Raw genomic sequence first — 24,536 nt, forward strand, 5'->3', positions numbered from 1 at the left:
AGTGGCAGTGAAGTAGGGGAATTCTTAAAAGAGGAGAACTTGGATATTGTCATGAGATTGAGAGAATAAGATGAATAATATTCAAATTTCAATGCCTTTCTTTTTTATTTTCTTTGCAGTGATGGGCTTTCACACTGTCATTGATTGCTACTGAGTAAAGCAGAAGCTACTGAGGAAAATCACACAGCAAAAATTACCTTAACAGAATAAAATGAGAAGCTGAAAAGCATCTCTCTCACATTGCCATCTCAATGAGACATGTCCACCCTTTTCTCATGATACACAAACATTACTCAAATGAATAGCTGTGCATGCACTAAAGTGAGACATGGAGCAAAACTGAAGGTATAACACTACAATACTACAACAGCAAGAAAATCCTTTCTTCTTGCCAATTTTTGACCCTGTTCCTGTTAATGAAGGAAGGAAAAGTGTTCTAGAAGAGGGTATGTTACATAAAGATGGCTTTTGTTAAAGACATACAGATATTTCTCATTCTTCACCTTAAAAATCATTTAATGGTAGACTTCACTCAATGCATATTGCTTACAGCTCAGATTTCCCAAGACAACCCCAGCTCCCAAAACCTCAAAGCTTTTTGTATTATATATTAAAAATCCACATTTTATGTTGGTGCAGCCAACCACTCCAGAAGTGAATATATTCAGGAAGCATCAACACAGTGAAGAAACCCATAGATTAACTCTTAAAATTGCAATGGGTATCTTCCAATTCATTGCTTTCCAATTAAATGTAGCCCTCAACAAAATGTATTGAAAAAAAAGTGCAAGGAAATGACACTGGAAACACAATTAGTTACAGAGAGGATAATATGTAAATCTCTTTTTCAGTATCTGCAACCATTCTTCAAGGTTTTCTTAACTCATGAACAATAAGACTACTTACACTGACAAGGAAGCATGAAAAATGAAGTTTTCCTATACAATGAGCTAAATTCAAGACTTTTTTGGTAAAAAGTCCCCAGTAATCCCAAACATGTAGCCATTCAAAAGTGGAGGAGTTGTCAGTTTCACCTCTGTACTGGGAAAGATCCTGTAGCAGATCCTTCTGGAAGCAGTTCTAAGGCACATGAAGACAGGTAGGAGAACCTGCATGGCTTCACCAAGGGCAAATCCTGCTTAACCAACCTAGTGGCCTTTTATGATGGTGTCACTGCATCAATGGAAGAGGGAAGAGCCACTGATGTCATCTATCTGGACTTCAGTAAGGCCTCTGACACAATACCCCAATTTCTCCAAATTGGAAAGATGGATTTGATGGGTGAACTGTTGAATGGAAGTTCACAGTCAGATCAAGTCCATAGAGTTGTAGTCAACAACTCACCGTCCAGATGGATATCAGTGACAAGTGGTGTCCCCCAGGGGTTGATTCCAGGACTGATACCCTTCAATATCTTCATCAATTACATTGACAGTGGAGTCAAGTGCACCCTCAGCAAGTTTGCAGGTACCAAGCAAGGGTGTGCACTTGACACACCACAGAGACAGGATGCCATCCAGACATAGACAACCTTGAGCATTTGTAAACAGCATGAGGTTCAATGAAGCCAAGTGCCAGATGTTGTACCTGGGTCAAGGCAGCCCTCACTACCAATACAAGCTGGGGAATGAAAGGACTGTGTGCATCCCTGCCAAAAAAGACCAGGGGGTACTGGTGGATGGGAAGCAGGACATGAACCAGCAATGTGCCCTCACAGCCCAGAAAGCCAACCAGATCCTGGGCTGCATCAAAAGAAGCATGGTCAGTATGGCGAGGAAGGTGATCCTGGCCCTCTACTCTGTGACAGTGACACCTCACCTGAGTATTGCATCCAGATGTGGAGTCCTTGGTACAGGAGAGTCAAGGACCTGCTGGATCACACCCAGAAAAGGGCCACAAAAATGATCCATGGAATGGAACGCCTCTCTTCTGAGGAAAAGCTGAGAGAGCTGGGTCTGTTCAGCCTGGAGAATAGAAGGCTCTGAGGTGACGTGACAGTGACTATTCAATATCTAAAGCAGATACAAGAAAGAAGGGAGAGACTCTTTAGAAGGGTCTGACAGAACAAGTGGAAAAGGCTTCAGGCTTACAGAAGGTAGAACTAGAGTGGATATAAGGAAAAAGTCTTTTAAAGTGAGGGTGATGAGGCACTGGCACAGGTTGCCATGTCCCACCCCTGGAGGCTTTCAAGGCAAAGTTGGATCAGGCCCCAGGCATCCTATCTACCTGTACATGTCCTCATTCATTGCAGAGGTGTTGGACACGATGACCTTTAAAGGTCCCTTCCAACATCAAGGATTTTACAATTCTAAAAGTCTGTAAGTTTTTAAAAAATAATAATAATTTAAAAAAAAAAAAAAAAAAAAAAAAACAAGAAGTTAAATGTTCAAAATACTCCTTTTTAAGTGGGAATAGAGCAGGAAGAATAAAAAAGAAAAAAAGAGCTTACAGAAACTGTGCTGAGATGCAGTGTTGCACAATATTCTCATGCCAATCCATCACATTTGTTTAGGTTAGCCCAGGACTAACACTTCAAACCGGCTGACAAAATTTTAATGAGGTGTTTCACTACACTGCAGACTTGAAGCATTTGAGCCCAAACCAGTAACATTTCCGCTGTCTGGGAGAAGGAGTTTTCACTTTCAAACTCTTCAAACAAATACCTTGGTTTGACTCAGAGAGCAATTTGAGCAAGTTTACAAACTGCATTTTCCTAATGAAGGTTTCTGCTTCCAAAAGTAACTGTGACTCTGTGTGTGAATTCCAGTAAGCTTTTACTGTTAGGTCCATTTTGCAAGGACACGAGCCCAGTAAGAATCACAGAATCAATTATTATTGTCTTAAAAATTCTAGTGTTCATACAGTTCAGTTTTCTTTCTGAATAAGATGGCAAGCCTACAAGCTGAACAAGCAAGAAATGAGAACAGGAGTTGAATCTAACTTTCACACATTAGGCTAGTACAAGGTACTCAACAGATGGCAAGATTCCTGAAAAAGAAACCAGGAGTTTGTTCATGGCAAAGAACTTCAATGAGCAGAAAATACTATAAAGCAAAAAAGGTACTAAGTTTAATTATAAAAATATTAACCTACCCAGCACACACAATTCCAGAAATGGCTTGATGCACCATAGTGCTGCAAAGGAGGAAAATGCCAACAGAAAGCATAAGGCAGAAGATCCTCCTATATCACTGACAAGGCCATGGCTCTTCCACTTGAGCAGGGGAAGCATCCTCCATGTACATGAATTGATAAGGGCTCCATCTTCCATCACTGAACAGTAGCAATTAGGAGAGACCTTCCCTGTTCTGATGGACAAACTATTTCAGGCAACTGCTATCAGGTCCTTCAGATGTCAATTCCTGTGTATTTTCACTGGATGGAACTGGATATCACAATAATAGAGTTTAGAGAAGAATCTGTACACTTTGCCCAGAATGCAAAAGGTATTTTTCTTGCAAGGAGAAAATACCAAGCTGTTGTTAGGAGCTCTCCTCTTTCAGTCAATACCTCCTAGAAGTTTATGCATGTAACATAAATATCCAATCTTATTTCTTGCTGTTCCAGGGAAGACTCAGCACACACAACCACTACCATGCCAGGAGAGCCAAGTGTGACATACATGCAACCCAGGACGACTCACCCTGGCACTACAGTGTAGGCTGATGTTTTGTGTTGTTCTGCACACAGTTATGTCACCATCCTTTAGTTTTCAGAGAAAAAAAAGTTCCCCTGGGCTAGACACAGTATACAAAGACAGCATGTTCATATCCTCATTGTCATGCTTTTAAATTCAAATGCCTTGAAAAATATACACTGAAAATATGCTCCCAGGTAACGGTGAGAAATGGCCCCTACTGGATATATGGCTTCTTCAGTTCACTCTGACTCACATACCCGCCGGAGTTAGCTTTCACAGCAGGGGCTTTTCAAAGCAAGTGATTTCCCAAAAGAGACAAAATAAGGTAAGCAGAGCTGCCACTTCACCAACATCTGAGGGTTAGTTTTTGGTTTGGGGGCCATTGGTTGCTTTTTCTTTTTTTTCCTCCATAGAAATCACAGTTAAATTTATTATTCCCTTAAATTTGGAGCTCTGACAGTTTTTTCCTTTCCTAGATACACACACACTCGGAGCAATGCTCACTGCATTAAGTGGCACAAGACATGATAATACAATGGTGTGTTTATTATTATTCCAGATAAAAACCTAACTATCAACTAACAGATCCAATTCCATTCCCTCTATGCTGAGAGTTAACAGCTCACACTTGAATATCAAATACAAAGAACTTCTGCAGTAATCAAACCATTCTACTCCTGTATTAGAAAAAACACTGGGATGAAATTGCACCATATAATGGTGTGACAGTGCCAACACAAGAGGAACTCGAAAGGTTAGTTTCAACATTGTAAAAAAATATATATAAATATATACAATTTATAAAATTGTTTCCATCGCTTTACAGAGATGCCGTTCAAAGAGCAAAAATAGTCCTTTTTGGAAAATTTTGACCAAGTTGTGTAATAGTGTTGAAATGGTGAAGGTCTCTTTCTAAATATGATGTCTATGTTGTACGAAAAAAGCTGAAAAGAGAACTCTAAAAAATAATTGGTCTCACATGAGATCATTGAGAGCAAGTAGAAAAAAGATGCCAAGGACAGAAAGCTCTTTACTTGCTTCTAAACACATTGCTGGAAACTGAATGTGGACAAATCAAACCTAGTAGTAAGATGAACAACATGGTTATATTATTACTGAAGTAACTGCTCTAAGTATCCATAAGGTATTTTGAGACTGAAATATTTTACCAAAATGGGATGACTTCCAAAAATGCATGTCACAGCTCAAAATTCTTGGCTTTAAGTTGGCATCCTGGAGACAACTTTACCAGGATCACACAAGATGGATCATCAGTAGGAAGTTTCCAACCAAGGCTAGAAGGATGGATTAGAGCACCTGGATAATATTCCACCTTTACCTGCTTCAATTTGTTTACAGCCATTGCATCCTTTTTCCAGTCTGGGATAGGAGATAACAATATAGACCACAGGTGGCTGCCATATGTCAAATAAACTGAGGGAGAAAGTTTGATTTGACCACAGCACCGCACGCAGCATCCAACCAAGAGGCAGAAGAATACATTAAAATGCAACACAGGTTAGCATGGAAGGAGCAAAAATAAACAGAGATGGATAATTACTCATAGGAACCAAGAATTGGGCAGTAGGGAGATCCAGAAGCAGCTTTTGGAGGAAAGAAAAAAAGAAAACAGAGAAAAAAAAAAGAAAAGAAAAAAGAAAAAAAAAGGAAAAAAAAGAAAAAAAAAGAAAAAAAGGAAAAAGGAAAAAAGAAAAGAGAAAAAAGAAAAAAAAAGAAAGAAGGAAAAAGAAAAAAGAAAAAGAAAAAGAAAAAGGAAAAAAGAAAAAAAGATGCTGAGCAGAGAAAATACTTTGTTAAATTTCTTCACCAGTAAAGAATGTGAGATTTTAGACTTTCGTTTTTGCTGTTAAAAAACAGCCTTGTATCAGCTGTTTCTCACCCACGCCATAGTGAGGAACATTTCATGGTTACAATGGAAACAGCCCTAACTGTGTGCATCTCGGGCAAATCATTCCTTGTTCAGGACAGTCAGCCTTTATATTAAATAGCAGCAGCAGTAGTAATTTTGTCTAGTACTTTCATTTGCATAAATGACTAACAAAAAATGATTGGAGCTGCAGGTAATGCTCTAACCCTAATAAGTTACTCATAGAGTACTTAAAACGTGCTGCTCAGTTTGCCTGTCATTTTACACAAGGATACAACATTACTGAATGTAAGCAGTACTATTTACATAAAATAGCTACCACCATAAAGTTATTTAGAGGCCCCTTCGTTCCTGAGAATCACTTCATTAAAAAGCGTGCATTTTAACTGCTTCTTGTCATTTGCATTCTCCTGTTGGTGAGTCCCATTTCAGCTAAACCAGAAGACAGCTAAACCTGTCACCTGTCCTGTTCTTGTCAACAGGAACAGCAGTTTAATGGCAGTGTACAGAAATCAATTTCATAAAGCGGCTAACAATACAAGTTGTAATTCTGATCTATTTTTTTATAACACACTAAGATACAGCTGCATTAAAACCTGGGATTTATTGGTTTTATGAGTGTTTTCACCTTTCAGAGGAAAGCCTAAAATAAATAAAATAAAACAAACTGGAATTCTCTTACGTAAACCCACAATGAGAACATTAATCCAAACCACCTTACTGAAAAACTGCAAAGTATGACATTTAAATCCTTTTTTGCCTCATAAACAGTAAATGTAGATCTTGCTGTGATGATTATCCAGTCATTTCCCTAGGTGAAATGAAGTTGGTAAAGGAAATTCAGATGTGCCCTTTAACAAATGACTTAGCATCAATTACAGCCATCACATCATGTTTCCAGTTTCTTCTGCAGAAAACTACAGTGCTTGACCTACTCTTTTTAAGTCCCTACAATGATAAATTACTAAATCTTATTCCCTTCCTCGTGGGTGAGACAGCTATTACGAAAATCACTGACTTTAACTCCTTTGACTACCTGCTCAAAGAAAAACAGAACAGACTCTCATGGGTAAAAATGATCGGCAAACGTGATGGAGAAGTTAAGACAATTTCAAGATAAATGTTATTTCAAAACGTAAAGAACTGAAGAGCAGAAATTGTCTGCATGTTTATTTACTCACAAATAAATAGAAAAAGAACTGATCTGTTTTTTAACAACGAACAAGACAGGCTGCTAAAAAAGACCTGCGTGGTCTTTAACTCAGCCTTCGACAAAGCTATTCTTCATTATTTGTCAATGTATTGTGTTACTGCGGCTCGTATACCAAAGATTAAATCAATAGCATTTATGGAATCTCAAAAAAAGATCAAACAAGCATTTCACATGCAAAAAGAAAAAGATTATCACCTGCAAGATGAGAAATATTTGAACAACAATCTAACAAGGTTTAAACAAACTTGAGCAGCAAATTTCTGGGTAATTACATTTTGAACTTGGCCATTTCATAAGAAATGAGTTTTAGTGATTGTAACAGAACACCCTAAGAGAGAAAAAAGAACCTAAAATTATACAGTATTCTCCATTTGTTCTTCCTTACATTCAAACAAGCTAAGCAGATATGGCAAATAAGCTACAGAGGAGAAGCAGCAGTTACAAAAACTGTTAGGATGCAGATGCTGCTCACCACCACTAGTGATTAATATAAGTCTAAACAGGCGCTTTTCCATGTAAAGCAAAATGATGAGATTACAAACTCTGCACAGCACTACGAGTGTTACAGAGTCATCTGGTTGGAAAAGAACTTCAAGACCACCAAGCAAACCTTGCCTACCAAGTCCTATCGCTAAAACACACCCACAAGCGTCACATCCACGCATCACCTGAATACCTCCAGGGAAGGAGCCTCCACCACTTCCCCAGGCAGTCTCTTCCAATGTCTAACCACCCTTTCCATGAAGAAATCCTTCCAAACATACAACCTAAGCCCTCCCTGGTGCGATATGAGACCATTTCCTTGTGTCTCACTTGCTATCAAAGAAAAGAAAATGACACCCTCCATTCAAGCTGATGGGAGCAATAAGGTCTCCCATCAACCTCTCCTCTGCTCTAGGTTCAACAATCCCAATTCCTGCAGTTGCTCCTTGTAAGTCTTGCGTTCCAGTCCTTACAGCAGTATTGCTGCAATCCTCTGCAAATACTCAAGCAACTTAATGTCCTTCTGGCATTGAGGGGACCAAAACCAAAGATAGTATTTGAGGCGTCATCTCACAGCCACCACGTACAAGGGGAGAATTCCTTTCCTTAGTCCTGCTGCGATGCTATTTCTGACACAGGCCAGATTAGCACTTATCTTGAACGCCTGCCCACACCTGTTTGTTCATGCTCAGCCAGCTGTAAGTCAGCATCCCCACATCATACAGCTAAGTGGGCAAGAGACAGGATTGTCCCACTCTGTTCTGTGTTGGTGCAGCCTCACATCCAATACTGCGTGCAGCTTTGGGAGCCATAATATAAGAAGGACATAAAACTATTAGAGAGCATCCAATGAAGATAGACAAGGCTCAACAGGGCAAGCTCAGTTTAGAGCAAAGCTGACTGAGGGGAGGCCTGCTGGCGGCTGCAGCTCCTCACAGGGAGTGGAGGGCAGCGCTGGAGGGAAAGGGTCTGCAGCAGAGGGTGGTGGGCATGGAATGGGCTGCCCAGAGCAGTGGGCACAGCCCCGAGCTGCCAGGCAAATCTACTCCAAGATTCGTCATCCCTTTCTGCTGGGCAACTTCTCTGCAACTCTTTCTCAAGCCTATACTGTGCATCAGATCGTTATGACCCAAGTGCTGAAAGCAGCACTTAACCGTGTTGAATGCATTACGTGTACAGAGCAATTGTTCCGGCTGCCATCATTTGGAAAGCGCGCCTTCTCTCTCACAAACTAATTTTCCAAGGAACACACCATGTTTATGCTAAACAAGTTCATTTGGTTAAGTCTAACATATGGGAATGACTTTTAGGTGTGCTGCTTGTTGTTGTTCCAAGGGAAGATTTGTAACAGTAATAGAACATCATTATTAGGATCAAAGAGATAGAAGAAAACACAACACATGTTCATCATACTGCATATGAACCTACATTTCTGACTAAATCACTTGGAAAAATCATCTTCTCTAGGTAGAAGTGTTGTCACAAAGAAGTTTGCCTTATTTTAAGGACAAACCAAGAAGACAGATTGAAAGAAGTAAACAAGATAAGGATAGCAATTATTTGGTATGTAAGTGATTTAACTACAGTGTTATTTACTAGGCTATAAAGCTATAAAGTAACAGTAGTGAGGTCAAGGGTGAAGAGATTTGATCAGAGAACTATAAACCAGAGCAATAAGGTGGTAAGAACAGAAATGCTGAAAGAAAAGAGTGAATTAGACTGTAGGTGAACAGCAAGCCAGCAAATTATGGAGAGAAGGCCCTCAGTGCTACTAAGGCAGCTGCAGAACTGCATAAGTTAAATTACGGACTAAAATTGTTCAAGTAAGTCTTTAGAATACTGACTGTATTACAGTACATTTAAAAGCATTAAGATATGAGTAACTAGCTAAAAATGAAAAAGCTGTCATGAATTTTACTGAACTCACATGCAACAACTGACAGCTGAACACGAAGCTACTAAACAGAATACAGAGATATGCAGCCACGTTTGTGTCATACTAAGTAGCAAAAGGATTTTAAAACAGATGAAGTAGAAGCAGTTTCCAAATGAAATAAAAAGCATCATTCCATATATTCTTTATATTCCAAATTTTGCTTTACATAAAAGAATAACCCAATTCCATATAATACTTACTACAGAGAAATGGCAGACTCTTCTGAGTTGAAAGGGACTCTCAAAGATGGATCATCTTAGTCCAACTGCTCTGCAGTGAACAGGAACACCTACAGCTAGGATCAGGGTTCTCAGAGCCACGTCCAGAGTGACCTTGGATGTCACCAGGGATGACCACTATCCACCACCTCTCTGGGCAACCTGTGCCAATGCTTCACCACTTTTACTGTAAAAAACACTTCTTATATCCAGCCTCCCCTCCTTCAGTTTGAAATCATTTCCCCTTGTCCCAACACCACAGACCCTGCTAAAGAGCCTGTCCCCTTCTTTCATGTTGCTACCCTTACGATAGTGAAAGGCAGCCCTCAGACCTCCCTGGAGCCTTCTCTTCTCTGCACTGAAAAGCCACATTTCTCATCTGTCCTCGTTGGGAAGGACCCCAGTGAAAGTACTTACATTTGGATTCGTTGAACCTCATGAGATTTTTCTGGTCCCAGCTCCCACCATTCAAGCCTACCTAGATCTCTCTGGATAGTAAGCCATCCATCCGGCATATTGACAGTCAAAGGCCTCACTGGAGTCCAGATGGATGACATCAGAGGCACTTCTCCACTGATGCAATTATGCCATCATAACCACGCAACAGGGTTGGGCAGGGAAGACATGCCCTTAGTGAAGCCATGCAGGTTCTCCTTTATGACACCCCTCTCTTCCACCTGCCTCAGCATAGCTTCCAGGATCCATGTTCTTCCCCAGCACATAGATGAGGCTGACAGGGCAATAGTTTCCTTGGTCATCCCTACAACCCCAAATGGGTGCTACTTTGCCTTTTTGCCAGTCACCCAGGATTTTGCCTGACCAGCACGACCTTTCAAATATCATCAAGAGTAGCTTGGCTGCTGTATTAACCAAGTCCCTCAGTGCTCCAGGACACATTTCATCCGGAGCCGTAGATTTCCAGCCTTCCTCCATTTGTATGAGGTAAGATACAAATTACATTGAAACAGTATCCTTACATTGTATAACTTTTTCTCCTACGATCTAAAGAATTTACTTGAGTCTCCTATGATAAAGTCCTGTGAATGTCATTACCTTACCGTAATCATCAGGAACAGTAATATTGCTGAAGTAGCTTACAAGTAACTGTAATAAGACTAAGTATATGGCACACAGCACATTTATTTTCACACTTTTAACAAGCCGAATTAAAATCTCAACTCTACTTTTAAAAGCATATCATCAACTTCACTGGGTATCAAGCTGATTTATTTAGGCGCTGTAGAACCTTCACAGCTCCAGCCGATCAGAGCTGCCCTCTCCTTTGGTCTCCCCAGCTACATCTATATTTTTTATTACTTTATTTTTTTTGGCATTTCATCTTCTGTCACCACATTTTCCCACCATAGCAGCTGCCTCCCTCCCAGCCAATTCCACACTTCTGCTTCAGTTCTAGAAACTATAATGACAAGTCTTGTGAAAATAAGCACAGCAGAGCTCGAAAGTAACACCACTTAGAACAGAATACAAGTCTCTTTCACGTTCTCAGGCAAGTCATTCTGGAAAAACTCTTGTATTGTAGAACAAGATTTTCCGTACTTGGGTGAAAACAGATCTGAAGTAGTAAGCTACAGAGATTCTCATTCAGACCCGGCCAATATACCTTCATTTTAGGAGCACACAAAATCAATCAAAATGCACTTGCATTGCAGATGAAAATACACTTCAAACTGGACACTCAGACCAAAACCAAAGTGCAAGCAGGGAGGCTGAGTACTGATAAAGATACAGTTCATTGTTGTGTAGTGAATAAAGCAAGTCTTCAGAGGTCCAAACAATTCAAAATTAATGTTAGAAGTAATGTTGAGGACTACTGCTACATCTCTTGATTCACAGAAGCTTAATGCCAATAGTAGTATTAATGTACATGGATTGAAAAGCTAGTAAATAAGGCACTTAAATTTAACTGGTCCAAATATTCTGCCTGACTTACCTCATCTGTTCTCACAACGCATGCAATAATTTGCAAGAGTGAAATTCAAATACATACACATGTACATACAGTGGCTGCTAAGAGAGAAGTGCTCCTCCTCACGCACAAATGATGTCTGCTGCGGATGGACACTGACCATATATTAATGACTGGCAAGTGAGGATAAAACTACCACAAATCATTAAGTTCAAGAGATGCTAACAAACACTAAACTATAGCAGCATCATTTCATTGTAGTTTGAGCACCAAGGCAAACTATGGCATGTGCCACCCCTTGGGCAAAGTTTTTGCAACTGTAGGGTCTGTTGCTATCCATATAAACTTTATTCATTGAGTTGATGTTAACTTGAATTTTTCACTGTTCATCTTCAGACAAGAGGGAACAAGAGATAAAGTGTAGTTTATGCAGTAGTTTATATCTGCTGCAACTATCCTTGATGAGATACTTGTTTGGATTTAAGTAGACTAGCAACCTTTCTACTGAGTGACAAAGTCTGGAGTAAGTGGTGCTTTTGACAGGCAAAACCTTCATATCATTACAACGCAAAACTTAAATGATGCTGCTTCCATGTCAAATAAGATGGAAGAAAAGGTAGTATTCAAAGCTGAAAAACGTTTTGAATTGAAATTACAACTACCACAGTTGCAATACTGAATGTAAAATACTATGTAATATGAATGAATTTAATTTACTCAAATCCAGGCAATGTGGTTTTTTTTGCCCCAGAGATTACTGTTTGTACAATACTTAAGTTCATGTTCTGAAGTACACTCCTCTCCAGGGCTTCAGAGTGTGCATCTTTAGACGTAACAATGCACAGAACAGTACAGCTGGTGAGCAGAAATAGTGCTGAGTACTCAACTGTTTATAGAATCCTAAAAGTGCTTAAAGGAACGTTGCCAAACTGGGGAGGGAAGGAAAGTTAAAAGCCATTAGAAGCAGTCTATTCAAAAACTGCAGGTTTTCATCCAAATTCAGATCATAATTACTTTGCGCAAGCCATGTTTCAATGATCAAGAGTTCAGATTTCTGTCATTTTTGCAGAACAAACCTACCCTCAGCCAAAAAGGCAAAAAAAACACATTGATGAGCTGGGAAATGTTGATTTGGCTCATGGGACTTAATTGAGTAGTTTTCAAGAAATGTGACTCATTTTCTCACACTCAGCTCACAAATTTCAATTAACCAATCAAAAAGGGGAAAAAAAGAGAACAGAAAGCAAGTTGGGAAGTGAAAGAGCTTTGTTTCACATCTTTTATTGTCATTAGTTTTAAATTTATTAGAGACTCGTACCTTCAATGTTTTTCTTGACAAGACTTAATGTTGTAATATCAATGGAGAACTCAGAGCCACAGAATGTACAAGCACAGTACTGAATTACAAAGTGGGACAACATTAAAGCCAAGTGCCTAACTGGTACTGTACTTCTGTTTCTAAGATCTCAATGGTAAATTCACATTTAGAATCATGGAATTGCTCAGGTTGAAAAAGACCTTCAAGATCACTGAGTCCAACCACGACCTAATCATACGACCCTAACAAACAACCCTCCACTAAATCGTGTCCCTGAGCACCACATCCAAACAGGTTTTAAACACATCCAGGGATGGTGACTCAACCACCTCTATGAGGAGCCTATTCCAGTGCTTAACAACCATTCTTTAACTAAAAAGAAGGAATCTAAATACCAATATTTGGCAGATTTAACATCCTCACTAACTACACAGTCTAGAACTACTACAAAATCTAAGAATTACATGTTCTATATACAGGTTAAACTTAAAATAGATCCAAGGTACATAAGTAAAATGATTTTGAGCTTAAAGCATCAGCAACATAAACTGTACACTCCCATACTTCCATAGTTTCAAGAGCATCACCTGAGAACTGCATGGAAAAATCCAAACAAGTCCAGTATCTTATTTTAATACACGCTGACTAAACCTGATAAGAGATACTACAGATGGTGTATTAAATTAGATTAGTTCTACATGTAATATTTTAACATTTCATACCATTGACTGATAGTAAAGGAACACAGCAGTTCTTTAAAACTTCACCTAGCAGTGTTACCACAGCCATACAGAGCTAAGCGCTCATGCTGCAGTACAGATGCACCCTGGAATGACCAGGGATTTTAGGACAGTGCTTGCCAAATTACTCAGCAGTTAACAGTAAAAAGAGAGTACATCTGAACATAATATTATACTGTGATATTCTTTTCAGCTTGAGGGTGTAAGCAAGCTTTATGATGAGACCATAAAGGAATTTTTATACTAAATTTACGAGATCGTTATAACACTCAATTCCAGAAGCTTGTGACTGGTATAAAGAAGACAGCCTGTAGCAAAATTGAAAACCAAGATTGGTAAGAAGTCCAAGTGCATCCTGGCAACATTCTGTATTGAAGCAAAAAGAAAAAGGAAGACAAACAGGCAGGGAAGATTTAAGCATCAAGCAAACTAATAATGACATCTCAGAAACAGCAACATGAGAAACCTGATTTTATATCATTTTTCATTTGCAAATATTTACCTGTCATATGAAAACTGGTTAAATCATGAATTAATATCAGACCGTATTCATAGCACATCCAACTTCTGTAAGGTCTATCTTGTTTCTTAACTTAGACGTTCCCACTTGCTTGAAACCCTGTCAAACCACACTCACTGGCTCTTACAAGACAAATCTTAAAATGCAGGCATTGTCCCAAATGGCACCGTGCAGGACAAACACAATAGGTCACACACTGAATTGTTCTGCAGCAACAAAGAGAAGCTGAAGCACCTTCTGGGGAGGTTTCAGGGTATTCAGATTCATAAATATGACACATTTTGAGATTCAGGTTCAAAGTGAATCTCGAACCATCTCTCTTGTATGTATCCCTGCTTGCTACATTTTAGACACGATGTACCTACTGAGCGAGTCTTTACATTTGGCAACAAACGTATTTACTTATTCTGAAAAATATCCAGCCTGAAGTCAAGCAAGATGAAAACAAAAACACAGCAAATTCCCCAGAACCCAGCCCAGACACAGCCTGACCGCATTACTAAATGGTAAATTCACCCCATTATTTACAATAACCACCTGGTATTTTAATTTGGAATCTCTCTGACTTAAATTTTAAGCCACTGATTTTTTTCCATTCATTTGGTATGTTCAGCTTGGGAATTTCCTGTCTTTACTAGGAGGGCTTTTTTTTATTCATGTCATCATCCTGTTTGTAGTGAAAAATGAAATAGTAGTTCTAATGGCCCAAAAGAAGCACATTCACTAATTAACAGAATCATCTGCTTATCAATCAAATGTAAATCTAAGTAACCTCACTGGGAAGAAAGAAAATTCAGATTTAAAGTGAGCAATTGAAAAGAGCGAAGCCTACGTTTGCTTCCAGGTCAAAGACATGATAAGCCAAACATTGTTATGTACAGAGCTAAATTCTGACAGAATTACCTAAGGCAGAACACAGATGTGGGAAGAAATAATATATAATATTACATGGCACACCAAACGTGCACAAAAGAGGCCAATTAAGTCTAGTACACTAGTACATTTCTTACAAGCTCTGTAGATTTTATCTTAGACGGTCTCTCTCAAAAAATGAGGCCAGTAAAAAACCCTTCTTATTTCCCTGCTCAAAATAAGAAGTTTCCATCTTCAGAAGGTTAAGATCTTCAACAGAAAAACAAACAGTAGTTTACTCCAGGGGAGCCTCTCTCAAAGTAAGCACAGTGCTGGTTCTACCCACACAGCTGTTCCTTCATCCTGCTGCATTTACTTTTCATTTGGTCCTCTCACTTATTCTCTTTTACTACTCGCATGAATCCATCTAAGAGGCTCAGTACTGCAAGTGTGAAAGTAAGACTTTGAACCTAAAATGTTTAGAAGGTACAAATCCTTCAGTACATTGAAGTAGAAAAAAAAGAAAAAAACAAAAACCAATGAATTCACAAAGAATCACTTTGCTATAGAGAATATAGCATAAGAAAGTAATATGAGAGAAGAACTGACAGTTCCCTGAGCATACTCTACTGGTAAGCAGCTCTTTGCAAGTTCAGTCCTTCCTTTGATCTTGCTCCACTTTGTTTGTTCCACAAGTCCAAAAACAGAACATAAAGAAATATTTGAGAAACAAACTTTTATTTTTTTATCAAAGATCAAATAATGATGCAGAACAATCAAAACAAATTTCACTTGTTTTTATGTCACTTACCTTCACATGACTGAAGTCCCCACCTTTGCTGCTTTCTTGAGGGTTAACAGGTTTAGCCTCCACTCTTGGTTTGACAACTTGCCGAAAGGGACTGGAAAGTGGAAGCCCACTAACACTGATTCCATCTAGAAAAAGAATAAACTTCTTTGTTTGTTTGTTTTACAATACATTGTATTCCAGTAAATCAGTATTTCCTTTACTAAAAAGAGAAAAACTGATATAGTATTTTATACAACATAGCAAAAAAATACTTTAAAGATTATTTCACTGTATTCTTCTCTAGAAGACAAAAAGTAAACAGGAAAACAACTAAACCTCTGTGAAACTCACAGGAAAATAAGGAAATCAAGTTTGAAAAAACATAATAGTGATGTCAGAGTTCACAATGTATGTTTAGATTTAATATTTGCAATGTTTATAAGGACAAAGGTATAATTTTTGTGCTTCACTATTGTAATGGTTCTAGTAAATGTTTAACATCTATTAACAATTCCCAAGACACTGTATCATATTTGGTTTTGTCAGCCTACTGAACCCATGTGCTAAACACAGATCTGCTAAAATACAAGGCAATTACTGTTTAATAAAAACAAGAAGTAATAAAAACAAGAAGAAATAAGAAAACTAAAAGAAAAATGAGTTTTAACATGAATTAATAACTATATTTACAATTATTACTCATTATTTGTTATTATGTAAATTTACATCCAAAGTCCAAAGAGGAGGACTTTGCTTCTACTGTGGGCAAGACAAGTTCAATCCAGAAGCAGCAATTAAATACAGACAATATCTCACATCTCAAAGAACACATAACTACACACAGGGGGAACACCAAATTATTATGGAATCACTGAATCCTTGGAGTTGGAAGGGACCTTTCAAGGTCATCTAGTCCAACTCCCCTGCAATGAACATGGAATCCTACAGGTAAATCAGGGTGATCAGATCCCCATCCAGCCTGATGCCTCCAAGAATGGGGCAGCCATCACCTCTCTAAACAACTTGCGACAGTGCTTCATCACCTTTATCACAAAAAACAAAAACCAAACAGATTTCTCCTTTGGAAATTTTCCTTACCTAATTTTACTTGCTAAATCATATACCAAATCCATGGATAACTTCAAATCTGGACCTGTTGTTTATACATTTCTCAAAGGCTCAAATCAGAAGAGCAAGATCAAGCATGAAATTTTTTTGCCTCATTAAAATCCTATTTCACAGGCATTTCAATAAGAAAACAAAGGGCAATTTCCATGTTTCTTTGCTTCCAAATTCATTAACTGAATTGTTTAAAAATACACCTCAATTCAGCCTTAAATACAGAACATTCAAAATAACATCAGATTTGAAGACATAGATTTGGTAGAGTTACTTAATAGTCAAAGAACTTACAAGTATTCCACCAACAGTGAAACCAAAGTAAAGTGGACCAAAGTAAAAACCTTCACCATACATCAACATGGGCAAACCAAAGAGCACAAGGAAAACATGCTGTACTACTCTGAAACATATGCCCCATAAGCCTCGTTCTTCACACAGGCTGAATTCTTCTGTTAATCCTTATAAACTCTCATATTAGAAGAAATATTTGTTTCACGTGAATTTGCACCAGAAAATCAATCATCAGCATCTAACAGACAGAAAAGAAAAAAAAAAGAAAAAAAAAAATAGAAAAAAACCATCAGAAAAAAACTGATGGTAAATACAATTGAGAGCTTGGAAATCCATTCTTTTTAAAGAAGATTAAAAGATTTACCCTAAGGAAAAAATGTTATTTTAAGACTGATTAATTAATTTCATTGGTTCTGTAATAAGAACAAGAGTTGAAAATTATTTGCACAAAACAAAAGGAAGAGAACCAAACATGAAACATTGCGTGGCAATTGTCTTCCATTTTCACACCAGGCCCCAGGTTTGCCTTCTTTGAGGTAAGAAAACACAGTGCCTTAAACAACAGACTGGACAAACAACTCATCTTCCTGTTAATTATTTTGTCCCATTTTATTTCCATTATTCTTCAAAGCAAAAGAGACAAACTTTTGCTTACATTGTTTCAAGGGAAAGGGGAGAAATTTTCACCTCTAAACTCAGAGCAAAAGAAGGCAGGATAGCAAACAGAACACTGATTTTGCCTCAGGCTAAGAGGAAAGTTTCAGGCTATCACAGGAGCGTTCAAACTTTAGTTTTGACTCATGGTACTACGACACGATACATAACAGGGCCCGGTGCCAGGCCCTGTGTCATACTTCAAATGACTCACCCCTTCACAACTCTATGCCAACCTGACTATGCCAGGTGATTGTGTTGCCAGGGGACAAAGTTAATCAACATTTTAGCAATCTTTTTCAATTTATTTTGCTTTTTCAGGCAGCAAAGTTTGTTTAGTATTTTGCAACTTGATCCTTTGCAATGCATTCAACAGTCACTGGAGAATAGGGAAACGTGTTCTATCAAAAGCACTGCTAAGCTGCTGAACTTGGTTGACTGCAGGTGAAAGGAGCTAATAGATAAATTTAAATAGGTCTACCAGAAGTTTTCATTTACTTCACATTTATATTTGTTGAGTTGTCAAACTGTAAATACACTTCATTTTCTTTCATAAAGTTTAGAGATCTGAAGATGCTACGTCCTCCAGGTTCATAATGCCAATCAGCTCGAGTAGCTTTTCACTATAAAAAGAACAATTGTCTTGATACTTGGTCCAGAAATCTTTCTGATTTCTGGAATTCGCATTGAACATTTCCATGGTAACAGCACATGACCAACACTTTCTCCATGGTAACTGCAAAAAAAAATATCTTACTTTTCCAACATCACAGTCACTGCTGTCATAACAGAGCTTAATCTCTTCCCAGCATTTCCTACTTCCTCCCAAATGTTAAGTAAATTGTCAGTTTAACTTCATTAGCCACTTTCACACTATGCTGCACAGATGAATCCTACAGAGTCCTATAATTGATCAAGGTATTGTTCATAAAGGCAGGTCAAGATAAAGACTTACAAGCCAGTGACCGAAGTGTCACAAAAGGTGCTGCCACAAGGCAGCTTCTCTTCAGTTCAAATCCACAGCCCTGTTGCAGTGCACTGCTGTGCAACAATCACTGGCTTTGCCCAGACAACCAAAGTACGTCAGCTTTTAAACAAACACATCATAATTATGGTAACCATAAACCCTATTGCAAGTGCACAGCAGGCACAGGCCAAGAGAGAAGCAGCAGAGGGACTCCAAAACTGAGGAGGTGGAGGACCACAGTACACATCACCTTGTAGCCCCACAGAGTTCACCTGAAGCATAATCTCATACAACAGTGCACGTTAGGAACTGACTTACTGGAGAGGCGCTGTGAGGAGAAGGACCCAGGGATCCTGAAGTACAACAGGGTGGCCATGAGCCAGCAGTGTGCCTTTGTGAGCAAGAAGGCCAACAGTACTCTGGGTTGTGACTGAGAGGGGCTGTGATGGGCTGAGCCCAACACCCATCACATCTTCTGCACCACCTGGGGTCAGGGGGTGAGATTGGGTCTGGGAGAGAAGGATCTGGTTTTGTTCTCAGCAATCAAATCTATTTTCATAGAATCACATATCATATCATGGAATCATATAATAAAATGGCCTGGTTAGAAAAGGACCACAGTGATCGAGTTTCAACCCTCCTGCTATGTGCAGGGTCACCAACCACCAGACCAGGCTGCCCGGAGCCACATCCAGCCTGGCCTTGAATGCCTCCAGGGATGGGGCATCCACAGCCTCCTTGGACAACCTGTTCCAGTGCATCAACACCCTCTGTGTGATAAACTTCCTCCTAATATCTAACCTAATATTGTAGAAGTTTCAAAACAGTTTCAGCACAAAGAAGAAATCCTAAACTAGTTCATGGCAGGAGCCAGAGAACGCTTGCCAAATACAAATACACTTTCTTTTTCTTAGGAAAAAAGAACAAGTGATGATCTTGCATTCTGTTGGAAGTGAGAATTCCACAGAATTCTAGGAACTTGCCATCCCTAGAGTAACAGCATCCAGCTTTTGGCTGCAATAATTTTCTTCATTGTAGCTCCAATGGTGTTATGTTTTGGATTATGAAAATAAGTGTTGATATTACCCCAATGTTTCAGCTGCTGCACAGCAGTGCTTACATTACATCAAGGACTTTGGGATTTCTCACACTACTGTGCCTGAAAGGAGATGGAGGTGCACAAGTTGCTGGGAGGGGATACAAACAGGATAGGTGATCCAAACTGTTCAAAGGGATCTCTCATACCACATGGCATCGTGCTTAGCAGTAATAACTGAGTGAGGATAATGGCATACTTGGTTGCCTACAGGGTGTTAAACCACAACAGAAAAATGGGAAAATGATATAAGAACAGATTGTGTCAGAGACCAGAGAGCTGAGCAGTATTATCTGCTTCACTCTTCACAGTACAGCTGGGTAATAAGATGCAATTCCTTCCCTCTTTTAAGCACAGGGCACCACAAGTAGCAGCTCTCCAGGCAATGCTACAAGGAAGGCTTTAACTCACTGTCTCCAAGGGCCAGAGCACAGACAGAGCCCAGCAGAGCGAGTGCTCCACTGGGACTTCATTACAGCTGATAAGGACAAAAGTAATAATTAACAATAGGAAATGCAGCATAAGGTTAAACTCTTGTGGTCGTTGAATTAACTGGATTAGCACTGGAAAGCTGGACGCCATAAGAGTGTAAGAGAAAGGTAAAGAAATTCACAATCAAAGACTCGAGCATATTTTTGCATACTACATAAGATGCTAAAGTGAATAACCTCCACAGAGAAACAGCACAACAGGAAACGTAACGGGATGATGGATCAATTAGCCTATATGTTCTAATAAGAAATTCATTACTGTTTGCCTCGTGTGTGTCTTACCTATTTTCTTTCTGAAGATTTTGGGTCAAAAGTACCTCTAACTGTATGTTTGTGTAGCAGCTTGTACAACTGACACAGGTTGAAGTCCTATTTTTAGTCCCATTTACATACTGTTAACAAATAATGACTGTAACAATAAAATTATGTGAAACCATAGATGGATTCAAAGGCAGCTGGAAGAGAAAAAGGCAGCTTGTCTTCTGCAGACACTAAAGCTGGAATTAAAAAAAATCTGTAAGAAATTCTCAGAAAATAAACAGTTTTTAAAAGAATAAGGTGATGAATTTAATGAAGGACGGAAGCATTTGCCATTAAAGACTCATTTACTCTGATTAGAACTGCGACTACAATGAAAATGAACATCAAAGTTGAGCCCTCCCCCCAAACAAAAAGAAATAACTGAGAAAATAATGTGATTGATTAAATGCAATAAAAACAACCAAAAGTAATAACATACATGTGATCATACTGAAATATCTCTTAGGACTTCTGACATCATTGTCAATAAAATGATTATCCTAATAGAATTATCTAGGCTCCTTGATTTGTCAGACCTGACAAGACTCAAAACCAAGTACCTTTTGAACAAAGAAATATCTACAGGCTACGTGAGAGTAAGAACATGAAGTGAATAAAATCTAGCTATGAAATTGAAGCAGCAAAGCAAGTCTGAAATAGATGCAGAATGGTCTCGTATACCAATATTAAAAACACATTCAAGATCACTGCTTTTAGAAATACACTATTATTTCTCTGCAACATTTTCTCCCCCAGAGAGGAGAGGCTTAAGGAAGTTTTGCTTCTCTTAGCACGTAATTAGTTAATTCCTTTGATGAGTTTATGTATTTAAATAGTCTCACATCTGTCTTTAGGTCCCCTCTGCACAGAATGAACAAACATTTCTGCATAATAAAGTATTTGTTGCAATTTAATTTACTTTGCAAAACATTATCTTCATTTAATAGAAGCTTTTTTCAAAGACTCCTTCCCACTAACAAGTTACCAATTATAAAACAATCCGAAAGAGCAGCTATTGTTCTTGTCCTGTTAAACATCAGGGAAAAAGTAGATTTCAAAAATTAAGTTATTAAGATTTGAAAGAAGAACTCATTATATTCACGAGGTGAACACCCGGTAAAAATCCTTCGTCGAGCAGCAGGGAGACACCTCACTGCCGAAGCTCCTTAAGCCACCCTGTACCAAGCAATACAGTGCTTCCTCCTGTCTTATGGAGTACAGCTGCCTTAGAATTGCATGGAATACATACACAGAATTTCCTGACCACAGAATCAAGAACACAAATAGAAGGGACTCTGAACGTGGGACACACATACTTTTGTGTTATTGTCTGGTGTGTTCTTGGGCTGTATTCACGCAAACCCAAGTCTCAAAGTTGAAGCCTATACAACATAGGGAATGGCATGCTCCTAGTGTAACAGCTAGAATCTTATGAAGCTCAGTGACTGGGCTCTAAGTGTCAAATGAAATGCAGCCAAAATAAATGGGAAAGAAATCCTAATCTTATATGTGAACTAAGAGATTTCTCAGCATATCGTTACTGTTCTGAAGCAAGATTGTAGAGCTGCGACTCATAGATCCACAAACCTACCAATGAATGCTGAACAACAGGCAGAAAAAAAGGTAAATAAGCTGTGCATAACTGTAAGACAATTAATAGAAAACAACCAGGAGCACTGTTTGGTCATCACGTAAGTACACAGACTGCCTTTCTAACAGCATATATAGACTTCTGATAGGATATAGAACCAAAAGCATTCAAAAGGGACAATAATGCTGATGAATGTATGGGACTCTTCCCACAACAAGGTCAGCAAAGCCAAACAGAAATCTTCACATCAAGAAAGAGACCACTGTGGAAATAACGCTGGAAAAAAATGTGTATCATGAGTATTGATAAGATGTTCAAAAGATGGACTGCTATCTGCTTCTGAAATACAAGGAAATAAATAATACTGGGAGGATGCCAGCAGGCTGAAAGCTGACAAAAATAATTTAGCTGTGCATCTTCTTTGCACAGTATGAATAGGACTGGAAGAGTGGCAAGAATTTTATGAAGGAGAAACACGCTGAGAATGCAAATAATGCCTAACAACAGGGAAACTGTGACCAGCTCTGGAAGTTCCCAAGCTAACAACAGTTGGAAGCCAAACATGTAAAGGAAAGTCACATATATGTTCATAATTTCCCCTATCTTCTCCCACAGGCATCTGCTCTTAGCCATTACCACAGCCAGGATATTGGACTAGACGGTCATTGATCTGATCCTGTACAGCCACTCATGTGTTTTTGCTTCCTTTAATCTAGAAGAGCATCTAACATTTTTCTTTACCAGACAGTATACCATCAACACACAAGAATTAGATCAGCAATTCTGATTGATAACTTAGTTTGCTTTCCAAGTGGATAAGTGTATCATCAGAAACATCTGTAATTTGTCCTTTCTGTGCTATGTTCTGATTATAAACAAAAGGAAGCAATTTCAGCAGCAAGTGAAAACAGATCAAAGTAAACAGATGCCCTGCTAAGGGCATTACTTTTAAAAGACACGGGTATTTTGATCATCACTGTAAATCTGGTCTTCAAAAGCAAAAGGTAACATAGCTACCATAAGATTAAAAGACATGTCATAATTGCCACTGACTTTCTTAGTTCTCTGTTGTCCTTCATATCAACGTCCCTGCTATGTGCAGGGTCGCCAACCACCAGTCCAGGCTGCCCAGAGCTACATCCAGCCTGGCCTTGAATGCCTCCAGGGATGGGGCATCCGCAGCCTCCTTGGGCAACCTATAACAGTGTGTCACCACCCACTGTGAAAAACTTCCTCCTAATATCTAACCTAAACCTCCCCTGTCTCAGTTTAAAACCATTCCCCCCCTGTTCTATCACTGTCCACCCTTTTAAACAATCGTAAGAGAGTTAACTTCTTCTACAATGTACTTTGTACCTTCTTTCATCTAAAAAACTGCTTGGCCTGTGTAGCTTTCAATTGTGTTCAAAGATTTTTGAGACAGTGCAAATAGCAGAAACAAGGTTTTCTTTGAAAGTTCCAACAATAAAGAAATCAAGAGAACTGGCACTAAAGACCATAATGTCTACCTTTCCAATAAGGTAGTAGTACAATACAGAAGTACAAAAGTAGTATAACAAGGTAGACTTTCATAATTACTTTTTAAGTTACATTAATTACATTGATCAAGTTTCTTCTCATATCCATGACTCAGATTTCTTTTCCATTAACGCCAGCTAGTGGGATAATTCCAAACCAACTGAAGCTTCTGAAGTTAAACGTACATTTTGAATCAGCTGGCCTACACAATTTCCATACAATGTAATGGACAAGGAATTGAATTATGAGCCCATAAAAGCCCTTAGAAAATAAGCGAGCAACAAGTGATTGAAATTTCCATGGCAACATCATCTGCAAGGGAACATGAAGACCAGCAGATCAGGGATCTACAAGCAGTGCAGTATTTCATGCTCCTAAAACAGTGAAATTATTCAACAGCTCCCCTATGCTCCAGTTATGTAAATCTGTTTCATAAAATCTGTGTTTTCTGGAATATTTCCTATACATTTCTCCAAACCTTACTTCCTGAGTATCTGTGTTTTTATTGGAATTTCAGGGTGCCTTCCTCCTTCCTTCCATCCAAAATTTGTTTAAAGCCTTTGCATGGTAATAATTAAGAAATGGAGTCCTGCAAAGTAAGTCTTAGCATAGCATCACTACATTTTGTATCTTGGTTTTTTTTTTTTTTATTTGATAGTCGACTTTACAAAGCTTAAAAACTAAGGAGAAAACTAAGGAGCATTTAAAACCTTAGTTCTTCATAAAGTTTTTGTTTAAAAGCATTTGCAAGGTGACTCGCAGAACTCAGTCCTTTTGGCTTTCAATAAGCTGTACATGCCATTTAATTGCAGTTTTTCTATATTGGAAAATATTTGTACTGTAAATATTGATTACACAAATAATGTACACCAAGAAGTGAATTCTGAGAAAAGTTGATGTAATAATCATGATACGGTTCTCTTTAAGATATACAAATATTATGTTTTATCAAGTTAATTCAATTAGTGTAAATATATCAGA

General features: G+C 38.6%; 1 protein-coding gene across 6 annotated transcripts in view; it reads right to left on the minus strand.

The window, feature by feature from the left end:
* Positions 1-24,536, minus strand: part of TRAPPC9 (trafficking protein particle complex 9) — a 407,093-nt gene that overhangs the window by 318,263 nt on the left and 64,294 nt on the right. For all 6 annotated transcript variants that reach the window (XM_015856396.2, XM_015856397.2, XM_032442917.1 and 3 more), the window contains one exon: positions 15,547-15,671. In XM_015856396.2, the coding sequence (XP_015711882.1) occupies positions 15,547-15,671 (125 nt within the window). The remainder of the gene's footprint in view (positions 1-15,546; positions 15,672-24,536) is intronic.

This window comes from Coturnix japonica, chromosome 2 (assembly GCF_001577835.2).
Source record: "Coturnix japonica isolate 7356 chromosome 2, Coturnix japonica 2.1, whole genome shotgun sequence".
Taxonomy (NCBI): domain Eukaryota; kingdom Metazoa; phylum Chordata; class Aves; order Galliformes; family Phasianidae; genus Coturnix; species Coturnix japonica.